Source organism: Lithobates pipiens, unplaced genomic scaffold (genome assembly GCF_037356315.1).
Source record: "Lithobates pipiens isolate NorthernLeopardFrog02 unplaced genomic scaffold, aLitPip1_a1.2 Scaffold_13, whole genome shotgun sequence".
NCBI lineage: Eukaryota > Metazoa > Chordata > Amphibia > Anura > Ranidae > Lithobates > Lithobates pipiens.
This window is the reverse complement of record NW_027507718.1, coordinates 398,239,289-398,264,202: the sequence shown is the minus strand read 5'-3', so window position 1 is coordinate 398,264,202 and position 24,914 is coordinate 398,239,289. Positions and strand designations below refer to the sequence as shown.

At 40.9% G+C, this 24,914-nt stretch overlaps 1 protein-coding gene across 6 annotated transcripts in view; it reads left to right on the top strand.

The window, feature by feature from the left end:
- MICU3 (mitochondrial calcium uptake 3) overlaps positions 1-24,410 on the top strand; it is a 278,268-nt gene extending 253,858 nt beyond the window's left edge. For 3 of the 6 annotated variants that reach the window (XM_077477412.1, XM_077477415.1, XM_077477413.1), the window contains 4 exons: positions 5,375-5,483; positions 7,469-7,626; positions 12,638-12,706; positions 13,792-24,410. In XM_077477412.1, coding sequence (XP_077333538.1) covers positions 5,375-5,483; positions 7,469-7,626; positions 12,638-12,706 — 336 coding nt within the window. In that variant the 3' untranslated portion in view covers positions 13,792-24,410. The remainder of the gene's footprint in view (positions 1-5,374; positions 5,484-7,468; positions 7,627-12,637; positions 12,707-13,791) is intronic. The other 3 variants (XM_077477416.1, XM_077477411.1, XM_077477414.1) reach the window with 1 other exon arrangement.
- The last annotated feature ends 504 nt before the right edge of the window (positions 24,411-24,914 follow it).

Below are 24,914 nucleotides of genomic sequence, written 5' to 3'. Positions count from 1 at the left end.
TGACGGCACTAACCTTTTTGGTTCAAAATTAGATTCCGCAATATCAAAGGTCACGGGGGGAAAATCGGGTCTAATACCGTCGGACAGAAGATCCAAACAACAGAAAAATCCGCCCTTCAGACGTCACCTTCCGGAAAGGTACCGGGACGTAAGGTCTTATAGACCCGGGAAAGAATTCAAACGGAATTGGCGAAGCACACAACCCTCTTTTGTGAGAGTCCAAAAATCGAAGACAACCGTGCCGGGAGACCAACAAAAATCTTTTTGATGCCACGCATGCCCAGCCCGCAATAGTTGGTGCGAGGCTGAGGCTATTTGCCCAAACTTGGATAGACAAAATAAAAGAACCCTGGGCGATATCCACCATTCAGCAAGGTCACAGGTGGAAATTCAAGCGAAAACCGCCAAAAAAACACTACAAATCTACCAAACTACCCTTTTCGCGCCTGAAGTGAAAGCTTTTGGTCATATACATTATGGAGTTGCTCCAGAAGCAAGCAATCATAGAAGTTCCACAGGAGCAGAGAGGACAGGGGTTTTACTCTCCCCTTTTCTTGGTGTCAAAGAAAACAGGAGACCTGAGACCCGTGTTGGATTTAAAGAAGTTAAACCAAATGATTCTAGTCGAATCATTCAGGATGGAGAGTCTCCAATCAATATTACTAGCAATAGGGGAGAAAGATTGGATGCTCTCGGTCGATTTATCCGACGCTTATCTACACATTCCAGTGCATCAAACCTTTCAAAAGTACCTACGCTTTGCGATAGGCAGGCAACACTTTCAATTCAAAAGCCTCCCATTTGGGATATCAACGGCGCCCAGGACCTTCACAAAGGTGTTACTTCCGGTTATAGCACTATTGAGAGAAAGAGGTCTAAGAGTCCTACACTATCTCAACGATATTCTTCTTCTAGCAGACAGTCGAGAAACACTTCTACGACATCGTTCAATTCTGATTTCCACGCTCCAGCGATTCGGGTGGATAGTGAACTGGAGGAAGAGCAGCCTGGTCCCAGTACAGAAGATGGTCTTTCTAGGAGCCGAATTGGACACCAGATCCAACACAGTAGGGCTCCCCCAGGAGAAACTTTATCCTCTTATCCGCAAAGTGAGAAAGCTACTATCAGTAGACCACCTATCTGCAAGAAAATGCTTAAGTGTTCTGGGCTCAATGTCATCAACCTTTCTAATGGTTCAGTGGTCTCAATGGAACTCCAGGGTATTCCAGAATTCGTTCCTAAAACAATGGAACGGGGTGTCAATGTCACAACAAATAACAATCACCAGAGCAGTCAAGGAGTCAGTACGTTGGTGGACTCAAACCAGCAATTTAACTCGCCGTCGTCCCATCGTTCATCCACTCCCAGAAATAGTAACGTCAGATGCCAGTTACCTTGGCTGGGGAGCGTATCATCTAGATCGGGGAGCACAGGGCCGCTGGTCCTTCTGTCCACAGGGGATAGTCTCAAATGTTCTAGAACTCAGGGCTGCATGGCAAGCACTTCTAACTTTCAGTCCCCTCCTTTCAGGGAAGAGTGTCCTCCTGCGTATGGACAACACAGTGGCTGTGAATTATGTCCACAGGCAAGGGGGCACCAGAAGCAAAGTCCTAATGCAGGAGGTACGACCTATAATCGAGTGGGCTCAAGTCTACCTGACGGATCTGAAGGCAGTATACCCGCAATTCACAACCAACTCGCGGACGATCTAAGTCGAATATTTATCTCAAACAACGAGTGGTCTCTCAGTCACAAGGCCTTTACTCTTCTGACACACAAATGGGGTGTTCCCGATATAGATCTGGCAGCGACTCCAGCGAATCGCAAATGTACTCGTTTCTTAGCAAGGACCGCCTATCCAGCAGCAACAGGGATCGACTGTCTCCACCATCCTTGGGAATTTCGCCTAGGTTACATATTCCCTCCGGTGCCCTTGATAGCCAGGTTTCTGGCCAGACTGAGGACTTCGTCTTCCACGGTAATAGCAGTGTTGCCCTTCTGGCCCAGAAGACCATGGTTTCCGACCATCCTGCAATTGAACACAGAAGAGCCTCTCCCACTTCCGCTGTTCCCAGACCTGCTCTCACAGGGGAAATTTCTACACCTGTCACCAGAGCGACTACACCTGACGGCTTGGAAACTGAAAGGGAAAGGTTACTAGATCAGGGTTGTTCATTAAGAGTAATATCCACCTTACAACAAGCAAGGAAGAAATCGACAAACAACATATATAATAAGATTTGGAAAAGATTTTCTGCAATAGCCCAACTACAGTCCTGGAATCCCCTTTCTCCATCAGTCTCTCAGGTGTTAGAATTCCTACAACTAGGCCTAGAGAAAGGCTTAAGGTCAAGCACTTTAAAAGTTCACGTCTCTGCCATATCCGCAATGACAGGAATCAAGTGGGCTTTAAACCCCCTCATCATTCAGTTTCAGAAAGCATGCCTAAAAATAAGGCCTCCTAGAAAACCAATTTTTCCGACCTGGGACCTATCGATTGTCCTGGAAGCTTTAACCAAAGAACCTTTCTCGACGGGGGGATCAATATCCCTATGGGACTTGACACTAAAACTATCGTTTCTAGTTGCAATCACATCGGCCAAAAGGGTCTCCGAGCTGCAAGCTCTACTAATCAAAGAACCACACCTAGTTTTTTTCCCAGACAGGGTCGTACTCAGACCTTCGGAACGGTTTGTGCCAAAGGTAGCATCTAGCTTCCACTTTAATCCGGAGATCAATCTTCCCGTTTTTCTCAACACAGATGGAAATCCACACCCTCTGGACGTAAAGTCTGCAATATCCGCCTACCTGGAGGCTACCGCTCCATTCAGGAAGTCAGAAAACCTCCTAGTCATTCCGCATGGCGCCAAAAAAGGTCAAGCGGCTTCTTCAAGAACAATATCCTCATGGTTGATTAAAGTCATCAAGAAAGCATATTTAGTTCAACACCTTCCAATACCGGAAAACCTGAAAGCGCATTCAACGAGAGCGATGGCGACCTCATGGGCAGCGTACAACAGAGTATCACCAGAGACTATTTGCAAGGCAGCAACTTGGTCATCAAAAACCACATTCATATCACACTATAGAATAGACCCGGCTCAATTAACTACGGTTGAGTTCGGGAGATCAATTATTCAATCAAACTCATCCATATCCTGTACTTGAGTAAATAAAAAACTTCTAAAAGGCACCCTCCCATGTAGCGAGTTATTTCCCACTGTGTGTGCTGCCATGATGCGTCAGGAAAACGGAAAATTGTATACTCACCTTTCCGTAATTTTCCTTTCCTGACGCATCCCATGGCAGCACACAGGATCCCACCCCTCTAAGGTGATAGTTACTGAGAATGCAACGGTGGACTCCTCTTCAAGTCTTATAGCTAACCAGTCCTATCAGGTTGTGGAGGTGGAGTCACAACCCACTGTGTGTGCTGCCATGGGATGCGTCAGGAAAGGAAAATTACGGAAAGGTGAGTATACAATTTTCCGTTTTACAGTGTGCTAAATGAGCTAAAAAACCTGCATCAAAAGCTGTGCATTAAAATGAAGTGAGCTGAATTGCCTTGATCTGGTAATGACAGTAATACACTGAAAGATCATTCCACCCAACATATACATTCTATTTTATGGTCGATTAAGATTGGCAGATTAAAGAGTTAACCCTTTCTTGACCAAGGGCTATTAATGCCCAGTCCAAATTTAGCAGTGTAAGCATATGTCAGTAAACTTGGCAGTAACCTTATAAAGCATATACCATATTTATTGGCGTATAACACGCAGCCCAAGTTTAGGAGGGAATTTTAAGGAAAAAAACTTTTAGGAGGGAAATTTAAGGAAAAAAAACTTAGATTTATATGCCCATCAATGCAGCCTTATCAGTGTCCATCTGAAGCCTTGTAAGTGTCATTTGCAGCCTTGTCCTGCAGCCTGTCCATCATTGCAGCCTTGTCCTGCAGCCTGTCCATCATTGCAGCCTTGTCCTGCAGCCTGTCCATCATTGTAGCCTTGTCATGCAGCCTGTCCATCATTGCAGCCTTGTCATGCAGCCTGTCCATCATTGCAGCCTTGTCATGCAGCCTGTCCATCATTGCAGCCTTGTCATGCAGCCTGTCCATCATTGCAGCCTTGTCATGGAGCCTGTCCATCGTTGCAGCCTTGTCCTGCAGCCTGTCCATCATTGCAGCCTTGTCATGCAGCCTGTCCATCATTGCAGCCTTGTCATGCAGCCTGTCCATCATTGCAGCCTTGTCATGGAACCTGTCCATCGTTGCAGCCTTGTCCTGCAGCCTGTCCATCATTGCAGCCTTGTCCTGCAGCCTGTCCATCATGGCAGCCTGTCTATCATTGCAGCCTTGTGCATCATTGTCCCCTTGTGTTAATTGCAGATTTTATTTTTAAAAATGGCGCCAAGATGTCCTGTGTATCTCGGCGGCGCCCGGTAGTTCTTTGGCCCTTCTCGCTGCTTGCGGCCGCCTATGGCTCTTCTCACGGCTTTCTGCCGCGTTCAGCCATTCTTGGCGGCTTTCGGAAAACCGCCAAGAATGGCCGAAGGCGGCCGAAAGCCGCGAGAAGATCCGAAGGCAGCTGAAAGCCGCCCAGAGGCTCAAAATTGCTTAGAAATCGCAGAGGATCGGCGTATAACACGCACCCGCGATTTTCTCCTGATTTTAAGGGGAGAAAAGTGCGTGTTATACGCCAATAAATACGGTATATAAAGCAGTGAATGTGACAGTCAGCAAATATTCAAGGCAGGTAAATGATTAACCACCTGAATGTTTTTTGAAAGTCACATTCGCAGTGCCAGAAATATACCCCTATGAATCATTTGCATATATATATATATATATATATATATATATATATATATATATACATACATATACATATATAATATATAGATAAATTATTTCTTTTTTTAAGACATGTAAGGTTTTTATTTAGTAAAGTGTTTTAATAAAATGGTGCTCTATTTTTATTTTATTTTTGAAATATAGACTGACAAATGAGCAACCACTGTAGTGGTGCCTACTTCAGTGATATCCAGGTGTCAGGGGGATCAGTAAGGTATGGAAAATGCATACCTACATAAGTCCAAGATGGACCAACGTACCTAAGCAAAAATATCCATACCTGGAATTCAGTGAGCTGATGCAGCCAGCAGTGCTAAATTACTGAAGCCTGGAAGCATTGCATTATGTTATTTCACTGGCTGCAGTGCAGAGAGATCAGAAAGTTCAGTTTGGTACAGGAAATATCAGGTTGCATATTACAACCTTCTAAATGACTTTTATTCATCGCCTGCTGATACTTTCATCTACTTATCTAGATAAAATCATTAGGAACTAACCTTGGCTTTCTGCTCTGCTTCTCAGGGAATCTCGTTTGATGACTTTAGATCCTTCTTCCAGTTTCTCAACAATCTAGAAGATTTTGCCATTGCAATGCAAATGTACAACTTTGCAAATCGATCAATTGGCCAAGGTGAGAGACTATGATGTCACTAAAAAAAAAACAATCAGAATGTATGCTTTTTCTTTTTCTGTTTTGAGCGCGCGTTCTACCTGTTTACAAAAAAATCCATAAATACACCTATATTGAGTAAAGTCGTCATGAATAAAGCAATCATGATTAGTGGACAGCGGATGCAATGCACAGGTTTCTGCAGACTATTCCTCTAGCCTCCTTCAGTTATGGAGCTGGAGGGAGTATCATTGGACTTAGGAGTGCATTGACATCAACACCCTCCTGTGCCATTGAGAGACCTATGCATCTACCACAGGGATGGATGGGACTTGTAGTCTCTCCATTCACATATCTCTGGAAAATATGTAAACATATAATGAACTAAGTTTTTTTATCAAATATAAAAATAGAACTCGTCCCAAAGATAACCTTTAGATGGGCGCAATGTAGACATATTCATTTCCCATGAGACTTGCAAGGCAATATGCAATCCATAAACAATTTATCTTAAAAAGAAAAATTGTAGTATCAACTTTATTTATATCACATATAAAAACAGTCATAAAATGACATTTCAGCTGGCTTGCTTTAATCTGTACACAGTATCTTCAATCACAAGATACCCCATTGTCCATGGTCAAATACCTGCTATGCATGCATTCTACATAGTGCTTATATATATATATATATATATATATAGATAGATAGATAGATAGATAGATATCTAGCTATGGTATAAATAAAGGGAAAAAATATTCCTGCGCTGGGTGACAAATAAGGACTGCTGTACCTAAATCAGAGTCCAGATACAAGACGTGCAAGTACAATTTCAATCATATTATAGGTGCGCTGTCCCCCTAAAATTACATAAATCTTCATAAAAAATTTAAAAATCTATATAAAACCATCAGCAATACATATAAAAAATGAATAATAAAAAAAAAAACAGATGCGCTGCACCTTTAAATCTCACAGCTTTATACCATAAATATTGATCTAGTGTAATTCATAATGAAAACAGTGTGAATTATACAAACAATAATTCATATAAATTTAATTCAATTTATAAAGTGCCATTCCATAAAACAATGTGTGAAAAATTTCATTCATGATACATAAATGTGAAGTGCAATAAACAGATAATTAAAAATGATTCATATAAATAGTAAGAAATCAGACAAAAAGTCCCCAAAGATAGCCAACTTCTGTGTGGAGAATTTTTTTTATTATTTTTATTTTTACAATGTCTTTTGAATTTTTTTTTTATCAACACTATTGCTATCACAAGGGATGAACAATACACCTTGTGATGGCATGGACAGTGACAGGTACTCTATTTTAAGAGATCTCTCCTCTGCCCTTAAAAGCATCAGATCAAACCAACATCAGTTAGATCCAATGCTTTCAAAGGCCGGTAACATACTCATCGCTTCCAGTTTCTTAGACCATAGACATGATTGGGGACATTCAGGACCTTCCCAGGCATTTCCCCTCCTGTAAAAGTGATCCAGCGGCTAATTAGCCACTAAGATCGCTTTTACATTAAAGCTCAGTATAATCTCTTCAAGCAGATAATGTACAGGTACGTCACTGAGGCTGATGTGGTTAAAACTACATTTAATGATGTATTAATAAATACAATGCTGCCCCGAATTTGATTCCTTTCTCTTTTTTTTTTTAATCTGTTTTGGAGTTTAGCTGTAGGTAGCAGAGGACATAGGGATTCTGCACTGTGCAGGACCCCACTGTAGTGTGGAAGGGTTATGGTGTAGTTCTCTATCAGACGCCAGTTGCTTCTAAACTAAAAGAGAGAAGAGCTGTGTATGGTATGCTTATATAGTAAACATATCTACCTCTACCCTCAGAATGGTGTTGTTTGTGTCGTGTGTCATATTTCTCCTCCATGACCAATTAGGATTTAAGAACGCTCAATAACAAAACAAGATGGGAGCTTTTCCTCTTATAAGGATTGCCTTTATTCTTTTGATGTGCTTTCTCCACAGATGAGTTCAAGCGTGCCGTATATGTAGCTACAGGCCTGAAGCTGTCTCCGCACTTGGTGAACACTGTGTTTAAGATCTTTGATGTTGACAGAGATGATCAATTAAGCTATAAAGAATTTATTGGCATTATGAAAGACCGTCTGCACCGAGGGTTCAGGGTGAGGAATTACTTTATAACATTTAAGTCTTTCTCGGTGGTCACTACGGCTGCATTGTACTTAAGATTTGTCCCTATTGGTGATGTACAGTGGAGAAAAAGTTGCAAATATGTTGTATTAACTTAAAGTGTTACTAAACCCAGGACCCTGCATTCACTATATCTGGTCTCTCACAGTACACAGAACATGGAAATGCAATTATTTTAGTAAATATGCTAAATACATTTTCTCATCAGCAGTATATAGCAGTCACATGACTTCTATCAATGTCTGGTTAAAGCTTGTAGGAGGAGTTTTCATTCTTCTCTGAGTGTCCTATGAGGCTACATGATCCCTGGCCCTCTGTCTGGACAGTGCTGATTGGCCCTGTGCTGGTCACATGCACCCTCCCAAGAAAAAAAGAACTAGCGATACACACCAAACTTAGCATGTGCAGAATGACTCCAAAGGCTTTGTACTATCAGGAGATGGATTGGGGACTGTGGAAGAAGGGGAGGATCAGAGAAGACCAGGTCAAACAGACTTTTTACACAATGTGGATTAACCCCTTAGGTTCCACAGTGAGTATAACAAGCATGCTTTATTGCATATACAGACTGATACTACTGTTGTGGGTTTAGTAACACTTTTTATGTAGAAATTTTGAGGGCAACTAAAATCAACATGAGCATAAGTTTTGTACACTGCGCGGAGTATATTTGCCTTTATTTTTTATGGCTTCAGTGTGTGTTGCAGAAAATTAAACCCCAACCCCAGGTATTAAAAAAAAAAAAAAATTCACCCTTACAGTGATCTGTGTACTTATAATTTTTTTTTAACCGCTTCGGTTCTGTCACGTGATTCAGCAGCTTCAGCAGCTCTTTGTGAGGGAGCACGCAACTATGGCTTCCATGACGCAGCCGTTGTTGGCGCTCCCTTCTGCAGCAGCTGCTCTCTGGCACAGGAGATCCAGAGCTGCTGGATCCTGTGACCGGGACCATGGGGGAATAAAAATAGGTAGGTACACACACCTTTTTTTTTTATATATAAAGGTTAGGCAGGATAGATACAGTACAAGGAGGGGGTTGGAACTTTTTTTGTTTTTCTTTAGGAAACGTTAGGTGTTGCTTGTTATGTCAAGGGGATTACCCAAAAGGTTGTTTCACTTACCTGATTCTATGCTCCAGCACTCTCCACCTTTGCCCAAAGCTTAAGTCTGTGGGAGGAGCCTAAGTATTATCACATACAACAGGGATATTAGGATATTATAAATTTAGGAGGTTGAAGTGCAATTGGAGCCGGTCACAGCTTACAGAGCAGTGGCAGAGCTGGTGGGACATGGCTCGAGAGAGAAATAATCTGAGTTTTTACACCTTATCCTGTTCCCTAGACTAAACTGGAATGATTTAAGTAACTAAATAAATGATTGTGGGGAAACCGATTGAAACTAGCACAGCGCCAGAAAAAGCAAATATTCTATCTGTTGTATTACCTTTTTAGATCATCATATTTGCTCACTTCAGAACGGAGAACTGTAGGTGGGAAATCACTGTGTGTTTTAGGGGGCCATCATAGTTTGCTGGGCTTAGATACGTGAACTCGTTTGTGTCAGCTCCTGTTCTCTGATGATGCTTACAATAATGCTGCGTACACACGACCAGACTTTTCGATAGACTAGGTCCGACGGTCTTCCCGACAGACTTTCTGAACAAATGGACTTGGCCACACACGACTGGACTAAGTCCGTTCGAAAGTCTGTTCATTTTGACGTGATGACGTAAACAGGACTAAACAAGGAAGTTCAATAGCCAGCAGCCAATAGCTGCCCTTGCGTCGTATTTGGTCCGTCGGACTAGCACACAGACGAACGGTTTGCATGCTAGAAAGCCGAGTCCGTCGGACAGATTTGAAACATGTTTTATTTCTAGGTCCGTCAGACTTTTGGGGAAAAAAAGTCTGCTGGCGCCAACACACGATCAAATAGTCCGACGGATTCCGATCCGCTTATTGTCTAAAACATGAAAAGCAATGAAGCCAAATCCTGTCCTACTTTTGATCTTTTCTTAAATTACAATTTAAATTTAAAGGGTAACTCCACTTTCACAGAAAAAAAAAATTGGCAAATAAAAAAATAATAATATAGCGTATACAATTGCAATTCAAGTCCTATTGTAATTGAATGTTGTTAAAAATTATCTTTCTTTTTTCAATCTGCAGAACTGTCATTTTCTGTAAAATGCAATATGGCTACCTGAAGATGTTCTGTACACAGATGATGTACAGAACACCTCTTGCTTTAGTGATTGGCTTACTGGTTTTCCTAGAAGTCTGCACTAAGATACAAATCAGATTTTGAGCATCCCCTGCAACAAAATTTAATTTTTGGTAAGATAACCCCAAAGGGAAATCACATCCAAATGGATGCAGACACTTCCAATTTGACAAGAAAAATTCTATCCTGTTTATCTATATGCATTCCAAGGATTTCTGGGAACTATATTACAGACTCTTACCTGCTTCTCTATTGTAGCTACTAAAGCATTCTATTGCAGTGACTTCCTTAAACAAAAAATAGTGAGCCAATCATATTAGTAGAACTTGACAATTTCGGAGGAGTTTTGTGTTTTAATAATGGTAAATTGCAAAAATTATTTAAAATTTTAGGGTGGAGTTGTTGTTTAAGATAGAACATCTGTATGTACTGTATACCAGCTGTCCTTTTCATGAGTGATTGATAAAGGGTAATTACACATTACATATCAGAGTGATAGTTGGGCAATATTTTTAGATACATTTATATCCTAGTAAAATTTTGGAAGCTTCCGTTGATATTTGCATTTTAAGTTTTAGATATGTTGTGCTGCCATCTGCTGTCCAGATACATCCAGGCTTCTAAAAATTGTTTGTGAGATTGTGCAGTACACTCAAAGTGTTTTTGAAAATAGTCTTGCATCTGAAAAATGTATTGTGCAAATCAAGGAGGTTCAGGTGTTCAGCCGGTATCTAATATGCATCTAATCATTTGCATGAACCCCAAAGAATGTGTGAAAAAAGTTTTTTTTGGTTAGACAGTATGCTCTTAGTTTATATAGCCTGGCCATACTTAGGAATCTAGGAGGTTCAGATGTGGAAATCTTTTTAATCTCAAGATCGAGTTGGTGCATCCCAGTGACTCTTCTCAGACATGTATCTGTCTGGTTCAGAGTCCTCTGTTGGAGCACCATCAAGAGTGAATTTAATTTTATGTGTTTTTCATAAAAAAAGAAAAAAAAAATGTTTTAAAAAGTTAAGTGTCTGTAAGCACAGCCGACATTCTTGTCAGTTGTCCCGGATGCTGAGCCTGTAGTATACCTTTACTTCGGTGACAGCATGGCCTTTAAAGGTTTATCACTGAATCCAGTGCAGACCACACAGAAAGCCCCAAGTACCATTACGCCCACCCCAATGTGCATGAACTAGTAGATTATTTGTGAATTGTCTAGACCGGGGGACTTTGTAGGCAGGACTCTGAGGGAACCCTGATGTAAAGGGGGGCTTTGATGGGAACCCTAATTTGAGGGGGTCCTAGATGTAAGACAGGATTCTGATGGGGACCCTGATTTAAGATAGGACTATGTAGATGAGGACCCTGATTTAAGGTGGAACTTTAATGGGTACTCTGATTTAAAGGGGGGACTCTAATGTAAGGTAGGACCCTGCTGGGGACTCTGATGATGGGGACCCCAATGGAAGGTGGGACCCTGATGGAAACCCTGATGTAAGGAGGACGCTGATGGGGATTATTTTGGCCCTCTGTAAATTATACAATGTCGCCCTTGTACAGAAAAGTGTAGAGACCCTTGGTCTATACCAAATGATTCACTTCTTCGGAGGGGGGGGGGTGTGCTTATATTTTAGAGTGGGCTTGTTGCAATATATTTATACTACCTAGCACTTCAGTACTGTGTAAGTCTGTGAAATGAGGACTGCACTGTCCAGAAATGTGCGTGGCAATAAACCTGGCTATTTATCTAACCACTTGTAGTGTAATCACAAATGTTGTCCACACTCAACACTTAAAGAGGAAGTAAACCCTGATGGGTTTACTTCTTCTTTGGCCTCCTGCAAAGGTAAAGCATAATGGGCTACTATACATCGCATAGTAGCCCATTATGTGTCACTTACCTGACACAAGAGCCAGCGATGTCACCGCTCTCCCCTGTAGTACGGAGCGTCCATCTTCTTCCGGGTATTTCTGCTCTGGCCACTCAGCGCCAGAGCAGCGATGACGTCACTCCCGCACATGCGCACGGGAGCCGCCACTAATGGCATATCGCCATTAGCAGCGGCATCCTGTCTTTTAGTAAGTATCTCCTAAACCGTGTAGGTTTAGGAGATATTTCTTGGACCTACAGGTAAGCCTTAATCTAGGCCTACCTGTAGGTCAAAGTGGTTTGTAAGGGTTTACAACCACTTTAAAAGTACCCTAGAACGCCCCATGTTATAGAGTTATAGAAAGGTGACACTACTCTTGCTCACAGTCCTAGCATACTGCTCGTGTTCATTTCTTGGCAAGGATCTAGTGTTTATATGAATATGCCAGTGCTAAATGTTCCCATGGACATTCTATCCTGGCCATTTCCTTACTATTGCACAACCTTTTATGAAGCGGAGTCACATATTAGTGCATGTTGTATGAAACGGACTTCCATGCTGTTAAATGTGTTCTATTGCACCCTTACTGTCTGAAACCTTTGAGCATTCGATTTATTTATGCTGCTGTTCTGCTTTTTGAACACACATTCTGCATGGTGTAGATTGATTTCCGTTTTCAGGTGCAGCACTTCACCAGAACTTCCAGTAACAGGACCTGGACCAATAAGAAAAATTGGTCTATTTTTATTTTATTCCTAAAATCTGTTTACTGTCAAGCATAACATGTTTTTCTACTCTGAGACACTAACCAATCACCTATTTCTGTATTGTATTTTTTGCACTCTTCTGTGGCTGCTTCACCATCTTTGCATCTGCTCCCATCTGTTCTGCTATGCAGGGTTACAAAACTGAGCAGAAATATACCACTTTCCGAGCCTGTCTGAAGAAACAGCTCAATAGTAGATAAGTAAGTCACCTCTCTGTTTAATCCAATCTGCAAGTATAATATCAGTTACTATAATGTATAGCAGTGATGGCGAACCTTGGCACCCCATATGTTTTGGAACTACATTTCCAATGATGCTCATGCAGTGTACGAGAGCATCATGGGAAATGTAGTTCCAAAACATCTGGGGTGCCAAGGTTCACCATCACTGATGTATAGCATTACCATACACTGATTAATTCCAGGAGCCTGTTGCTGGTGTAAAGAAATGGCTCCGCACAGACCTATAATCAGTCAAGAAATATATGCGTGTGCTAGATCCCGGGACAATATTTATTTATAATATACATTTCAGGAAAACCTCCAATTGATTCCCAATCATCTGATCACTATGATAGCCAAAACAGCCTACTGGATCAGCTCAGTCATTGTGCCTCATCAGGCTGCAGCTAATAAAGTGAAATACAAACAGTAAAAAAAAATTAAAAAGTTAAGAAAAATATATAAACTATTGCGTGCAAATCTCTTTTTGTAAAACATTTTGGGGGAGCACTACTAAAACTCAACAGTGCAAAATCTAGTGTAGTTCTGCATAGAAACCAATGGTCTTCCAGGTTTTATTGTCAAAGCCTAATTGGTCAAGCAGAAGTTGATTGGCTACTATGCACAGCTGCACCAGATTCTGAGAGCACCAGTTTTAGTAAATCTGGCCCAATAGTGCCCATTCGGTAGCTTATAATAAAATACAAATATATAGAATTTCTACAGTATGCAAAATAAACAGCTTATACAATATATCTTTAAAAACAAAGTATGTTTTATTTAGAAGGGAAAATAATAAAGTTATTGTCAAGCTAACCGCTGCATATTGATGCTGCAAAATTTTTGGCCTATTCACTTAGAGTAACCTCTGGTCATTAAAGTCATAAAACTTGCACAGAATGCTAAGCTTTACTAAATATGCTCAGCTTGTAGAGTATTATGAAGATTTAGGAATCCCAAGTAACATGTTTTTAGTCGGAAGAGACCAAAGACGGAAGAGATGTAGAATATGGCATGTACGTGTCTCAAAAGCATTGTACTAATCCATGTGTCTTTATTACTAGGAGAAGGCAAAGCACGGAATGAAGGACTACTATACGTGTGTGACATCCGTCACCAGGCAACACTTCCGAGAGCTATTCCGGAGTTTTCGGAACAGGGATATGCTGAGATAAAATGCTGTTACAATATATTTTTTATTTTTATTTTTTATCTATACTGCGTGGAAGGCATGATCACAATGTAGCACCTCTTATTATTTAACTCCTATAATATTTATTGATTCATTTTTGTGCACTGATTCTTTTACAAGCTTGATTTTTAAAACGCACATAAGTGCAGCAGCAAAGGGCATGTTTTTATTTAGATTCTCTATATATTTTTACATAGTTATATTAGGTTAAAGGTCTATTCACGGATATTTTATTCTAGAATGTGTTCTGCACCTTTATGTAATTCTTCCAAGACAACGGAAAAGTTGCAGCGAGCCTTCATTTTAATTGAGTTTTGGCTTTTTTTTTGTCTATTTGTTGTATAATGTAAAGGTACTTTTAAACTTGCACAGCTTAGAACAATGACGAGCATCCATTTATTTCTGTGGGTAAAAAGAACTGTCATATATGCTCAGCACAGTTCTGTGTTGGAGCAGCCTTCTACAAACAGAAATACACTGTACTCTGCACCGTTGTGCCTGACAGCGTTGGCTGTACCACTGAACTCCACTGAGTGTATAACAGTTCTGTTTATATAGAAGTGTATGGAGGCTGTCGGACATGTACTGATGCTTATCACTGGTCGGAGCTGAAGTCACCAGTATGTAGGTGTCTATGTATAATGGGCATTAGCATAATTACAGCTGTTATATGAAAGCCGTACATGTGGTTCTATTCTGCTGCTAGGTTATAAAATGTAGGCCTGATATAATAATTGTAGGGGAAAGAAAAGTGCCTGCTATACCCAATGCTACTAACTATATACAGATTAGAGAATCTGATTCAGTCGTATTGACAACACATTGACTGTTACACATCGGGTGCTGAGGTTGGAATTCTATAGGATAGTATAGTAATAGTGGTAACTGTCCAAATGATTAAGTGAGTTCAAACTAACCACATATAAAAAAAAGTGAATATAGCGCAAAACAATCTTCAATAAACACCCTACTGCCCTATAAATACATAAATAGAGCAAATGAGTGAAAATAAGGGCAAATTCGTAAAAATAAGGCCAAATAAAAAGAAATTAACAGCACATCAAAATACGTCATGAAGTCCAAAGGTGAATAAATAGTCCTGATTCCGCAAAGAATAAGGCATCACATGCACACCCACGAGTCTTCCATATCACATTCACATCCACAATTCTTCCATATCACATTCACATTCACAATTCTTCCATTTAGCTGTATCACTGTGCTCCACCACCAGCCAGCATGCACACTGACCCATACAGATCACATAGAACTCCAATCAACCAGCATCCAAGGTGGTATTCCCCACTTCAGCTGTTCCAGATATGTGTCCATTATAAATATTACTTCAACTGATAAAGTGACTCGAAAACAAAAAAAACAACTTTCCATAGTGTAGTAAGGTTTATTACATAGTTAAAAACACATAAAAAGCCACTCACAGGTACTGAGGGAGTCACAGACTCCTAATCACATGTAAGGTGAACCAATATGGCCGACTTCAGGTCCGGACAGGAAGTGATGTCACCCGGTTTCCACTCCCATGCATTACATCACATATCACATGGCTTCATCAGTATTATTTGAGCTGTGACTGATTGACCTCCCATCTGATGATGAAGAAAAGAACATGCAAGCTTGACACTTTAGCTCTCGGAAATGGTGGAGGCACCTGTCCTGTGAACCATAAATCTCAAAATTAATCAGCAACCTGGACTGGAAAAAGATGTTGATGCAGTCCTCCTCAGATCAGGGAAATCAAACACTGCACGAAAAACAAAGAGCGCAAAACCCCTAGGACATTGGGGATTGTTTATGAAAGGCAAATCCACTTTGCAATACAAGTGCACTTGGAAGTGCAGTCGCTCTAATTCTGAGAGGTAGATCTGAAATGAGGGGAAGCTCTGCTGATTTTATCATCCAATCATGTGCAAGCTAAAATGCTGTTTTTTGTTTTACTTGCATGTCCCCCTCGGATCTACAGAGACTTTACTTCCAAGTGCACATTCATGTGCACTTGCAGTGCAAAGTGGGTCTGCCTTTAGTAAATAGCCCCCCATTGTCTTTTAACACTTTAATAAAGGGTATAAGAAAACATATACTCACAAGCCAAGTAGGCCAAAGGCATATATAAATATATATATACACAAAATTACAAAATCTGCTCTCCAACTCAAACAGGAGAAAGGATGACCATGCACAGCTCTAAGGAAGGGGGCCAGTACCCCAAAACACATAAGCTGTCATTTGTCACCCTTTCTCCTGTTGGAGCTGGAGAGTGGAGTTTGTGATTTTGTGCATATATATGCCTTTGGCTTACTTGTCTTGTAAGTATAATTTTCTTGTCAAAAAAATTTGGGTATATGGGACTTTTAAGGTGCTAATCCTTTTACAGAAAAAGAACATAATATACCATATATAGATAAGGGTAAAAAGATTAGCACCTTAAAAGTCCCATATACCCATATTTTTGACAATCCCTAACTTTAGGTATGTGGTGCTGAGGTTACCAAATAAACCCTTTTATTCTTGTTATATAATGTTTTCTTACACCCTTTAATAAAGTGTTAAAAGATAATGTGCTAGGCGTTTGCACCCTCAATATTCTGTTTGTTTTGTCCCATCTCGTGGTGCTTTCATAATTTCAGGGCTAATGACACTTGACAGATTAAACAGCATAACATTAATGATCTTTTTAGCTGAGAGTAGCATTCTGGCCATAACTGTGACCATAATAGGGGCATTCTTGCCAACTAGCACCAATGTAAATGGCACTTTTCACACTGACACCAATGAATTTGTTTTAGCAGCAGTTCCCTGAGACCTATAATTATTTTAAGGATTTTACTAGGGTAAAAAAGTGAGTGTATACGTGCGTGTGTGTGTGTGTGTGTGTGTGTGTGTGTGTGTGTGTGTGTATATATATATCTATAGATACCATATTTATTGGTATATAATGCAAACTTTTTTCCCCTGAAAACAGAGGGTAAACCGTGCCTGCGTGTTATACACTATTTCATTTTTTTTACCAAAGGGGGGCAGGGATTGAGCGGTCTGCCTCATTGGGAGAGTGTCGGGCCGGCCGCCCCGCCCTTCCTGGCCCTGGGATAGCGCTGTCATACTTCAAGAAGTTAAGAAAATAACACTGCCAGCCCCCTCCCACACACTGCCCCCCCCCCCATGCAAGCTTATACCTCAAGCAATGCCACTCTTCTCCTCCCCGATTGTAGCTTTTGATTAGAGGAAGAGGCTTCTGTACGGCTCAATTGACGCCACTCTCTCTCTCTCTGGTCATGTGACTCTTCTCTGCTGTTTCATTGATGGTCACATGACCGCTCTCCTCCCGCTCCGCCTCCTCCTCGATTGTAGCTTTTCATTGGAGGAGAGTGGTCATGTGACCATCAATGAAACAGCAGAGGAGAGTCACATGACTGAGTCCACAATAGAGCGGCATCAATTGAGGCACACAGAAGCCCCCTTCCACAATGAGCATGACACAGGAGGAGCAGTACACGAGAAAGAGCTATCAGTAACACCTTCTCAACCCCTAAAGGTATGCTGGCAGCGCTGTCCCAGGAGGCTTTTTAATGAAAGGAGTCCATGTGCTGTGCAGGAAAAGGAGGAGTCCGTGTGCTGTGCAGGGGGTCCGTGTGCTGTGCAGGGAAAGGAGGAGTCCGTGTGCGGTGCAGGGAAAGGAGGAGTCCGTGTGCTGTGCAGGGAAAGGAGGAGTCTGTGTGCTGTGCATGGAGTCCATGTGCTGTGCAGGGAAAGGAGGAGTCCGTGTGCTGGGCATGGGGTCCGTGTGCTGTGGAAATTTTTTTTTACCTGAAACTTCCCTCTTAAAATCAGGGTGCGTGTTATACTCCGATAAATACGGTATATGGAATAATGTCTTTAAATGCACCAAGAGGCACATGTGCAAGTTGCCAGCTCAATTGTTGTGAAATATGCTGCCCAAATCTGGCACAGACCAGAGGGAGACAAATCAGGACAACATTTCAATTCCACTTTAAGTGACAGAACACGCTAATAGCTTCTTCTCACGCTCTGTTTCATCTTTGACGTTGATCCACAGCAGCAGATGATGATTATGATGATATATGAAGTCTAGCCTTTTCTGCTATCTCATGTTGGAAAACTTATCTACAGGTAGTGCAAGTCATAACTTCACAAATCCAAAGACCTAAACAATGTTAGATTCTTAGGATAACCATGTATGTCAGCTGATCAGCTGTCTGAATCACATAAAGTCAATGATGTCTACATAAGGACATTTTGCCCCATTTACTGGTAGTAATAAATAATTAAAGAGAAGCTGCCAGCATGGCGCTCACCTGTCAAAGCAATGCTGGTAACAAGGCAGGGTATCTTGCTGTGTAATGCCACAGATCTGTGTTGTTCTAGAGATTTTTTTTTTTCATGTTCATGAAATTCTGAAACATATATATCTACAGGTATTACTCTAATAGTAATATTACTATTACTATTACAGGTGTTACTTTTCTTCATTTAAAATGGAATAGAGAGGAATTTATTTTTGTCTCGGGTACATTTAACTACTTAAAGCGGAGGTCCACCCTAAAGTGGACCTTCCGCTCCTTGGAATCCTCCCCCCCTCCGGCGCCACAATTGGCACCTTTCAGGGGGGAGGGGGGTGCAGGTACCTGTACAGTACAGGTATCTGCACCCACTTCCGGGATAGCTCTCTGCGGAAAGGGGCGTAGATTACGCCCCTTTCCGAAAGTCCCCCGCTGCCTGCTGGGAAACACACAGATCCCAGAGGCAGCGGGTCCATCCTTATTGCGCAGCGCGACTCGCACATGCGCAGTAGGGAACCGGGAAATGAAGCCGAAAGGCTCCACTTCCTGATTCCCATACCCAAGATGGCGGCGGCAGCACCCGAGAGACGATCGAGAGATCGGCTTCGGGTGCCGACATCGCGGGCGCGCTGGACAGGTAAGTGTCACTATTTTAAAAGTCAGCAGCTGCAGTATTTGTAGCTGCTGGCTTTAAAAAAAAAAAAAAACGGACTCCCGGCGGACTCCTGCTTTAAGGACCTGGCCTCTTTTTCAGACTCTGTGTTTACATGTTTAAAACTGTTTTTTTTTGCTAAAAAATTACTTCGAACCCACAAACATTATATATTGGTTTTTTTTCTAACACCCTAGAGAATAAAATGGCAGTCGTTGCAATACTTTTTTTCACACCGTATTTGCGCAGCAGTCTTACAAGCGCACTTTTTTGGGAAAAAATTCACTTTTTTGAATAAAAAAATAAGACAACAGTAAATGAATGTCCAACATGTCACGCATCAAACTTTTACCCTCAAAAATCTCCATAAGCGACATTTAAAAAATTCTACAGGTTGCATGTTTTGCATTACAGAGGAGGTCTATGGGTAGAATTATTGCTCTCATTCTACCAATCGTGGCGATACCTCACATGTGTGGCTTGACTACCGTTTTCATATGCAGGCGCTACTCACGTATGCGTTCGCTTCTCCGCGCGAGCTCGTCGGGACGGGGTGGTTTTAAAAAAAAAAAAATCTTATTTATTTTAATTGATTTTATTTATTTGTACACTGTTTAAAAAAAAAAATGATCACTTTTATTCCTATTACAAGGAATTTAAACATCCCTTGTAATAGAAAAAAGCATGACAGGTCCTCTTAAATATGATATCTGAGGTCAAAAAGTCCACAGATCTCATATTTGGACTTAAATGCAAAAAAAATAAAAATAAAGTCATTTGAAAAAAATGACATTGAAAAAATGTGACTTTAAGAGGTATGGGCGGAAGTGAAGTTTTGACGTCGCTTCTGCCCTCCTATGGTATAGAGATGAGTGGGGGCCATTTTAGCCTCACTCGTCTCTATACCCAGGCACAGACAGGACCCGATCGCCTCCGCCACTACCGACGGCTCCGGTAAGCAGCGGAGGGCACGGGAGAGCGGCGGGAGGGGGGTGGCACCTCTCCCACTGTGAATTCACTGTTTTCGGCTGCGGGAGAGGTGTCACCCCCCCCACCCGCCACCATTATCGTACACACAACCGGCGCCTGAAGAGATAGATACCTGGCTTGTGGCAGCAGCTGCTGCCGTTACCGAGACATCCCTCTTCAAAAAATGGACGTACATCGTCATGTGCCGGTAAGTGGTTAAAGGGTGCACCAGGATACATGAACGGTTGTAACACATGTGGATCAGCAAAATGTCTTAAAACTGTATGTGCATAATCAAAAAATGTGTTGTGTTACAGGCAATCTAGACCACACACTTGTGTTCACATTGGACAACATTATTGTGCATTATATTTTATATCACTGTGGGTTTTACCACCCTTTACACTATCAATCACTTTCCATCCTGTTTTTTCAGGTGCAGCAAACTTAATTAATTGAGTTGTCAGCTCTTCCCTTCACCTACACTCGCAGTACATGAAGGGCTGCCAATACTTTATTTTATAGAACATTTCTTGAAGCCTGGTCCTATGCGTTTCAATGAGGACATAATCAAGGTCCATATAAAGTCTTAATTCATGAAGTCTTAAATTTGCCTTAGTTGGAGTAATGCAAAGACAGCTCCAATAAATGCTATTCTAATAATAAATGCAGAGCAATGCATGCCTGGCCCTGGAAATATTTACTTGATTTTATGGATCTGTGTAGAAATAAGTTCAGAGAGACTTAGAGGACCAACTTACTAAATAAATATAAATGTTAAAGTTTATTTAAACCTTTGTTGCTTACTTTTTCCATGCTCTTTTCTGAAAACTCCAAAAACTGCCTGGCCTAAAGGGTTAAAAATATTAAGAGTATTATGGCCAAATATTTTTTCGGTCATACTTTTCTTGTGGGTCACAGGAATAAACTTACTTTTGCTCTCCAGAGTCTGCTGATAGAGGACTATTGCCTGTTATTATCTGATGGGGCAAAGTCACTTCAGGCTCTGGAAGGATCCCAACAATATTGTTGGGATCCACTCGGCTGCCTCATTAACAGCTGCCTCTGCTCCTCAGCACTTGGCTAAGAGCCAGAGCCAGCTGTGTCTGCCCCCTCCCCGGTGCTCCAGTGAATACCGGAGGATCAAAGTAGAGAGTGGTGACTGACAGTCACTGCTCTCTGATTGGACCAGACCAAGAACTGAGTAATCACCAGTCATGTGATTGCTCAGTCTTAGAGCTGATGGGGGACAGCTGCAGCATCACAGTGAGTGTGTAGGTTTATTTTTTTTCCTATAAGCCCATACTTCTCCTTTAAAGTATTACTAAACCCAGTAATATGAAAATAGTTCACCCAGCCCCCCCCCCACAGTGCCCACAGCTTATAAATCTTCTTTTTACATTAATATACTGCCACTATATACCTTTTTGGATGATCTATATACCATGATTACATGATAAACTGCACAGTTTCTCCAGTGCTGAGAGTTCAGGAAGGAGATTTTCACTTCAGCCTGTATACACGCCCACATGCGTGATGTCAATATCATATGACCTGCCTAGCTCTGAGAACAAGTAAATGTTCTCTCCAGCATAAAAGACACAACTGAGCATGTGCAGGTCGGCTACTCTGCCTGTGTCAGCTGGCCTTCCCCAGATAGACAGTGCAGGAGGGGGAGGATCTGTGCATACAGGATAAAACCACCTTTTTACACAATGCAGAGGATTAACCCCTTAAGTTCCACAATAAGTATAACAAGCATGCTATGCTGCATATACATGCATTTTACCGTTGTGGGTTTAGTAACTCTTTAAGGCTTGGGTTCTGTATTGTATGTTAAAGAATCATTAATCCAATCTGTCCCTAAGCCCTGGTTTCCCCCGGTGCAACTTATCATGCAATCTGACAGTTCCAAAATGCATGTCAAGTCGCACCCAATTGCCAGCAATGAAACCATTCATGTGAGAAGAATACCACCGCTTCAGGCAGGTCCCCTTATGAAACCATTTGTATTAAGCCACAATGAAATCAGCAGTGAAAATCGCACTGATGTGCGGCTCTAAAATTGTGCTGGAGTAGCGCGATTTGAAAGCCAGACCGGTGTGAACCAGGGTTCAAAAAGCACATTGCAGGTGAGTTCTGAATAATCTTGCTCTAAAGAAACAACTAGAGATGTAAGAAATATGTTTTTAATTATTTTTATTTATGCTGTGAATAGAAACACATATATAGTGGGGGTTCTCACTACAAAGGTGGAAATTCTCTTATGTCACATACACACGATCGGAATTATGGTCGGAAAAAGGTCTGATGATTTTCCCGACGGAATTCCGCTCAAGCTGTCTTGCCTACATAAGGTCACACCAAATTCCGACCGCCGAGAACGCGGTGACGTATAACACGTACGATGGTACTAGAAAAAGGAAGATCCATAGCCAATAGCTCCCGTCTCGTAGTTGAATCTGAGCATGCGTGTTTTTGCGCATCGGAATTGCATACACACGATCGGAATTTCCGATAGAAAGTTTTTCTGTCGGGAAAATTGAAAAACATGTTCTCAAATTTTTGCTGTCGGGAATTCGGCCAGCTAAATTCCGATGGAGCATATACATGGTTGCATTTTACGATGAAAAGCTCTCATCGGTCTTTTGCTGGCCGAACTTCCGGTCGTGTGTACACAGCCTTAGAGTGAATCAGATCCTAAGAGTCATTCTTGATCTTCAGAAGGTAAAGTTTACAAGTGTCAAGCTACAAGTCCTTGGTCATGAAAGAGTATTCTAATTATTGAAGATTTCTAGTTTAGATAAAACTCTTCCATTATTAACTCTTCCATTATAGCTAATTGCACAATATTAAGATAGAAGAATATAATGTTTTAACAATGTTTTCTCAAGCTGGGAGGAATTTCTAATATACAAAACTTCCTAAGGCAGATAACCGGAATAATGTATTGTCTGTGTCTGCCTTGTTTTAAGATCTTTTACAATCAGAGGGAGGCTTGCTGTGTCTGTTTAGGATTGACAGCTATGACATTATGAAAGGCAGAGATTTTGTAATAATTCTACACATTAGTTGTAAGTACCGGTTCACACTGCTGCGATTCCTATTGGAAATTTGAGCAGTTCGCAAGTCATTTAAATATCATAGTTTTCCATTAGTGTCATTCACATCAAAGTGTTGCGAATCTCAGCTGCATATGAAAAGGTCCTGTGTGAGTTTGATCCGTGTGCGATGCAAATTCAATGCAATATTTGCCATAGAATCGCAGTAGATTCGCCAGAACACATAAAAAATTTGCAACGAAAATTTGCAACACAATCGGATCAAATTTGCGCAAAATTTCCACCACAGCACTGTGAACCGGCCCTTATGCCACGTACACAGATCAGAATTCGGCTCAAGCTGTCTTGCCTACACAGGGTCACACCAAATTCCGATAGTTTATAACGCGGTGATGTACAACACGTACGACGGGACTAGAAAAGGGAAGTTCAATAGCCAGTAGCCAATAGCTTCTGTCTCGTAGTTGAATCTGAGCATGTGTGATTTTTGACGTGTCGGAATTGCATACACGTGATCAGAATTTCCGATAGAAAGTTTTTCCTTCTGGAAAATTGAGAACATGCTATCAATTTTTGGCTGGTGGAAATTCGGACAGCTAAATTCCGATGGAGCATACACACGGTCGCATTTTTCCGATGAAAAGCTCTCATCTGTCTTTTTATGGCCTGAATTCCGATCACGTGTATGCGGCATTAGAGACGTTTGGATGACATGAAAAACTTATTTTTTTCACACAAAGATATTTTTTTTCTTTTGTATCATGTTTGGGTTATGTCATAACATGCTCAGCTTTGCAGAATTTCTCTAAAACATGCAAAAATGTTGATTGTCTCTGTTAAGATGTGACCAATAAAGGGAGGGCTTTATTGTAGGAAAAATGTATATTGATTGTAGTAACAGGCCTTAAATCTGATATTTTTACTTAAGACATCTCCAACAGGCTGTGGCAGCACACGTGTGAATTCATTTTTTCCTCCAATCTGCCCTGATCTGTTATCTAAAGGTCCTAGTAAAGGGAACCTCTTCATGGGTCACCTAAGACAGTAATTCATTTAACTAGCAATCATTACTTCTGCAATTTAGTGCTGATCTCCAATAGCCACTTATAGGCACTTTTACACAGAATAGAATATAATGAAGGAAATTATAATAAATCTCACACCCAGAGGTGTTAGACTTATACATCTTGATATGAAAGGATACAGAATCTTATCTTGCACTAGAATTTCCCTGTTGAAGTGATGGGGTTGTGCGGGTATACGGTTTATTTACTGGTAATTAATAAATGCACTATTGTACTGTAATCAGTTATAGCTGGTAGATCATATCTGGCTATAAAAATCAGTGCTGTCTGGGCTTTTCTTTTTTTGAATAACACTAAAACTAGTGTCATTAAACTGATATCATTCACAAAATGTTTAATAATACACCTCAATGTGTTTTAATTATATTGCATGCCACATTATTGTCAAATAAAGCTATTAATATTAAGTGCATTCTATGTGTTTATTATGTTGCTGATTATGGTACTTTAACCACCTCAATACAGGGCACTTACACCCCTTTCCTGACCAGACCAATTTTCAGCTTTCAGCGCTCTCACAGTTTGAATGACAATTACTCAGTCATGCAACACTGTACCCATATGAAACGTGCGTCATTTTTTCCCCACAAATAGAGCTTTATTTTAGTGGTATTTAATCACTAGTTGGTTTTTTATTTTTTGTGCTATAAATAAAATAAAACGTAAATTTTGTGAAAAAATGCCTTTTTCTTTGTTTCTGTCATAAATTTTTGCTAATTAGTCATTTTTCTTCATAAATTTCGGCCAAAATTTATACTGCTACATATCTTTGGTAAAAATAACCCACACTAGTGTATATCATTTGGTCTTTGTGAAAGTTATATAGTCTACAAACTATGGTGCCAATCACTGAAAATTGATCACATCTGATCAGGCTTGCAGTACATCTGGTGTATCTCATTTCTTGAGAC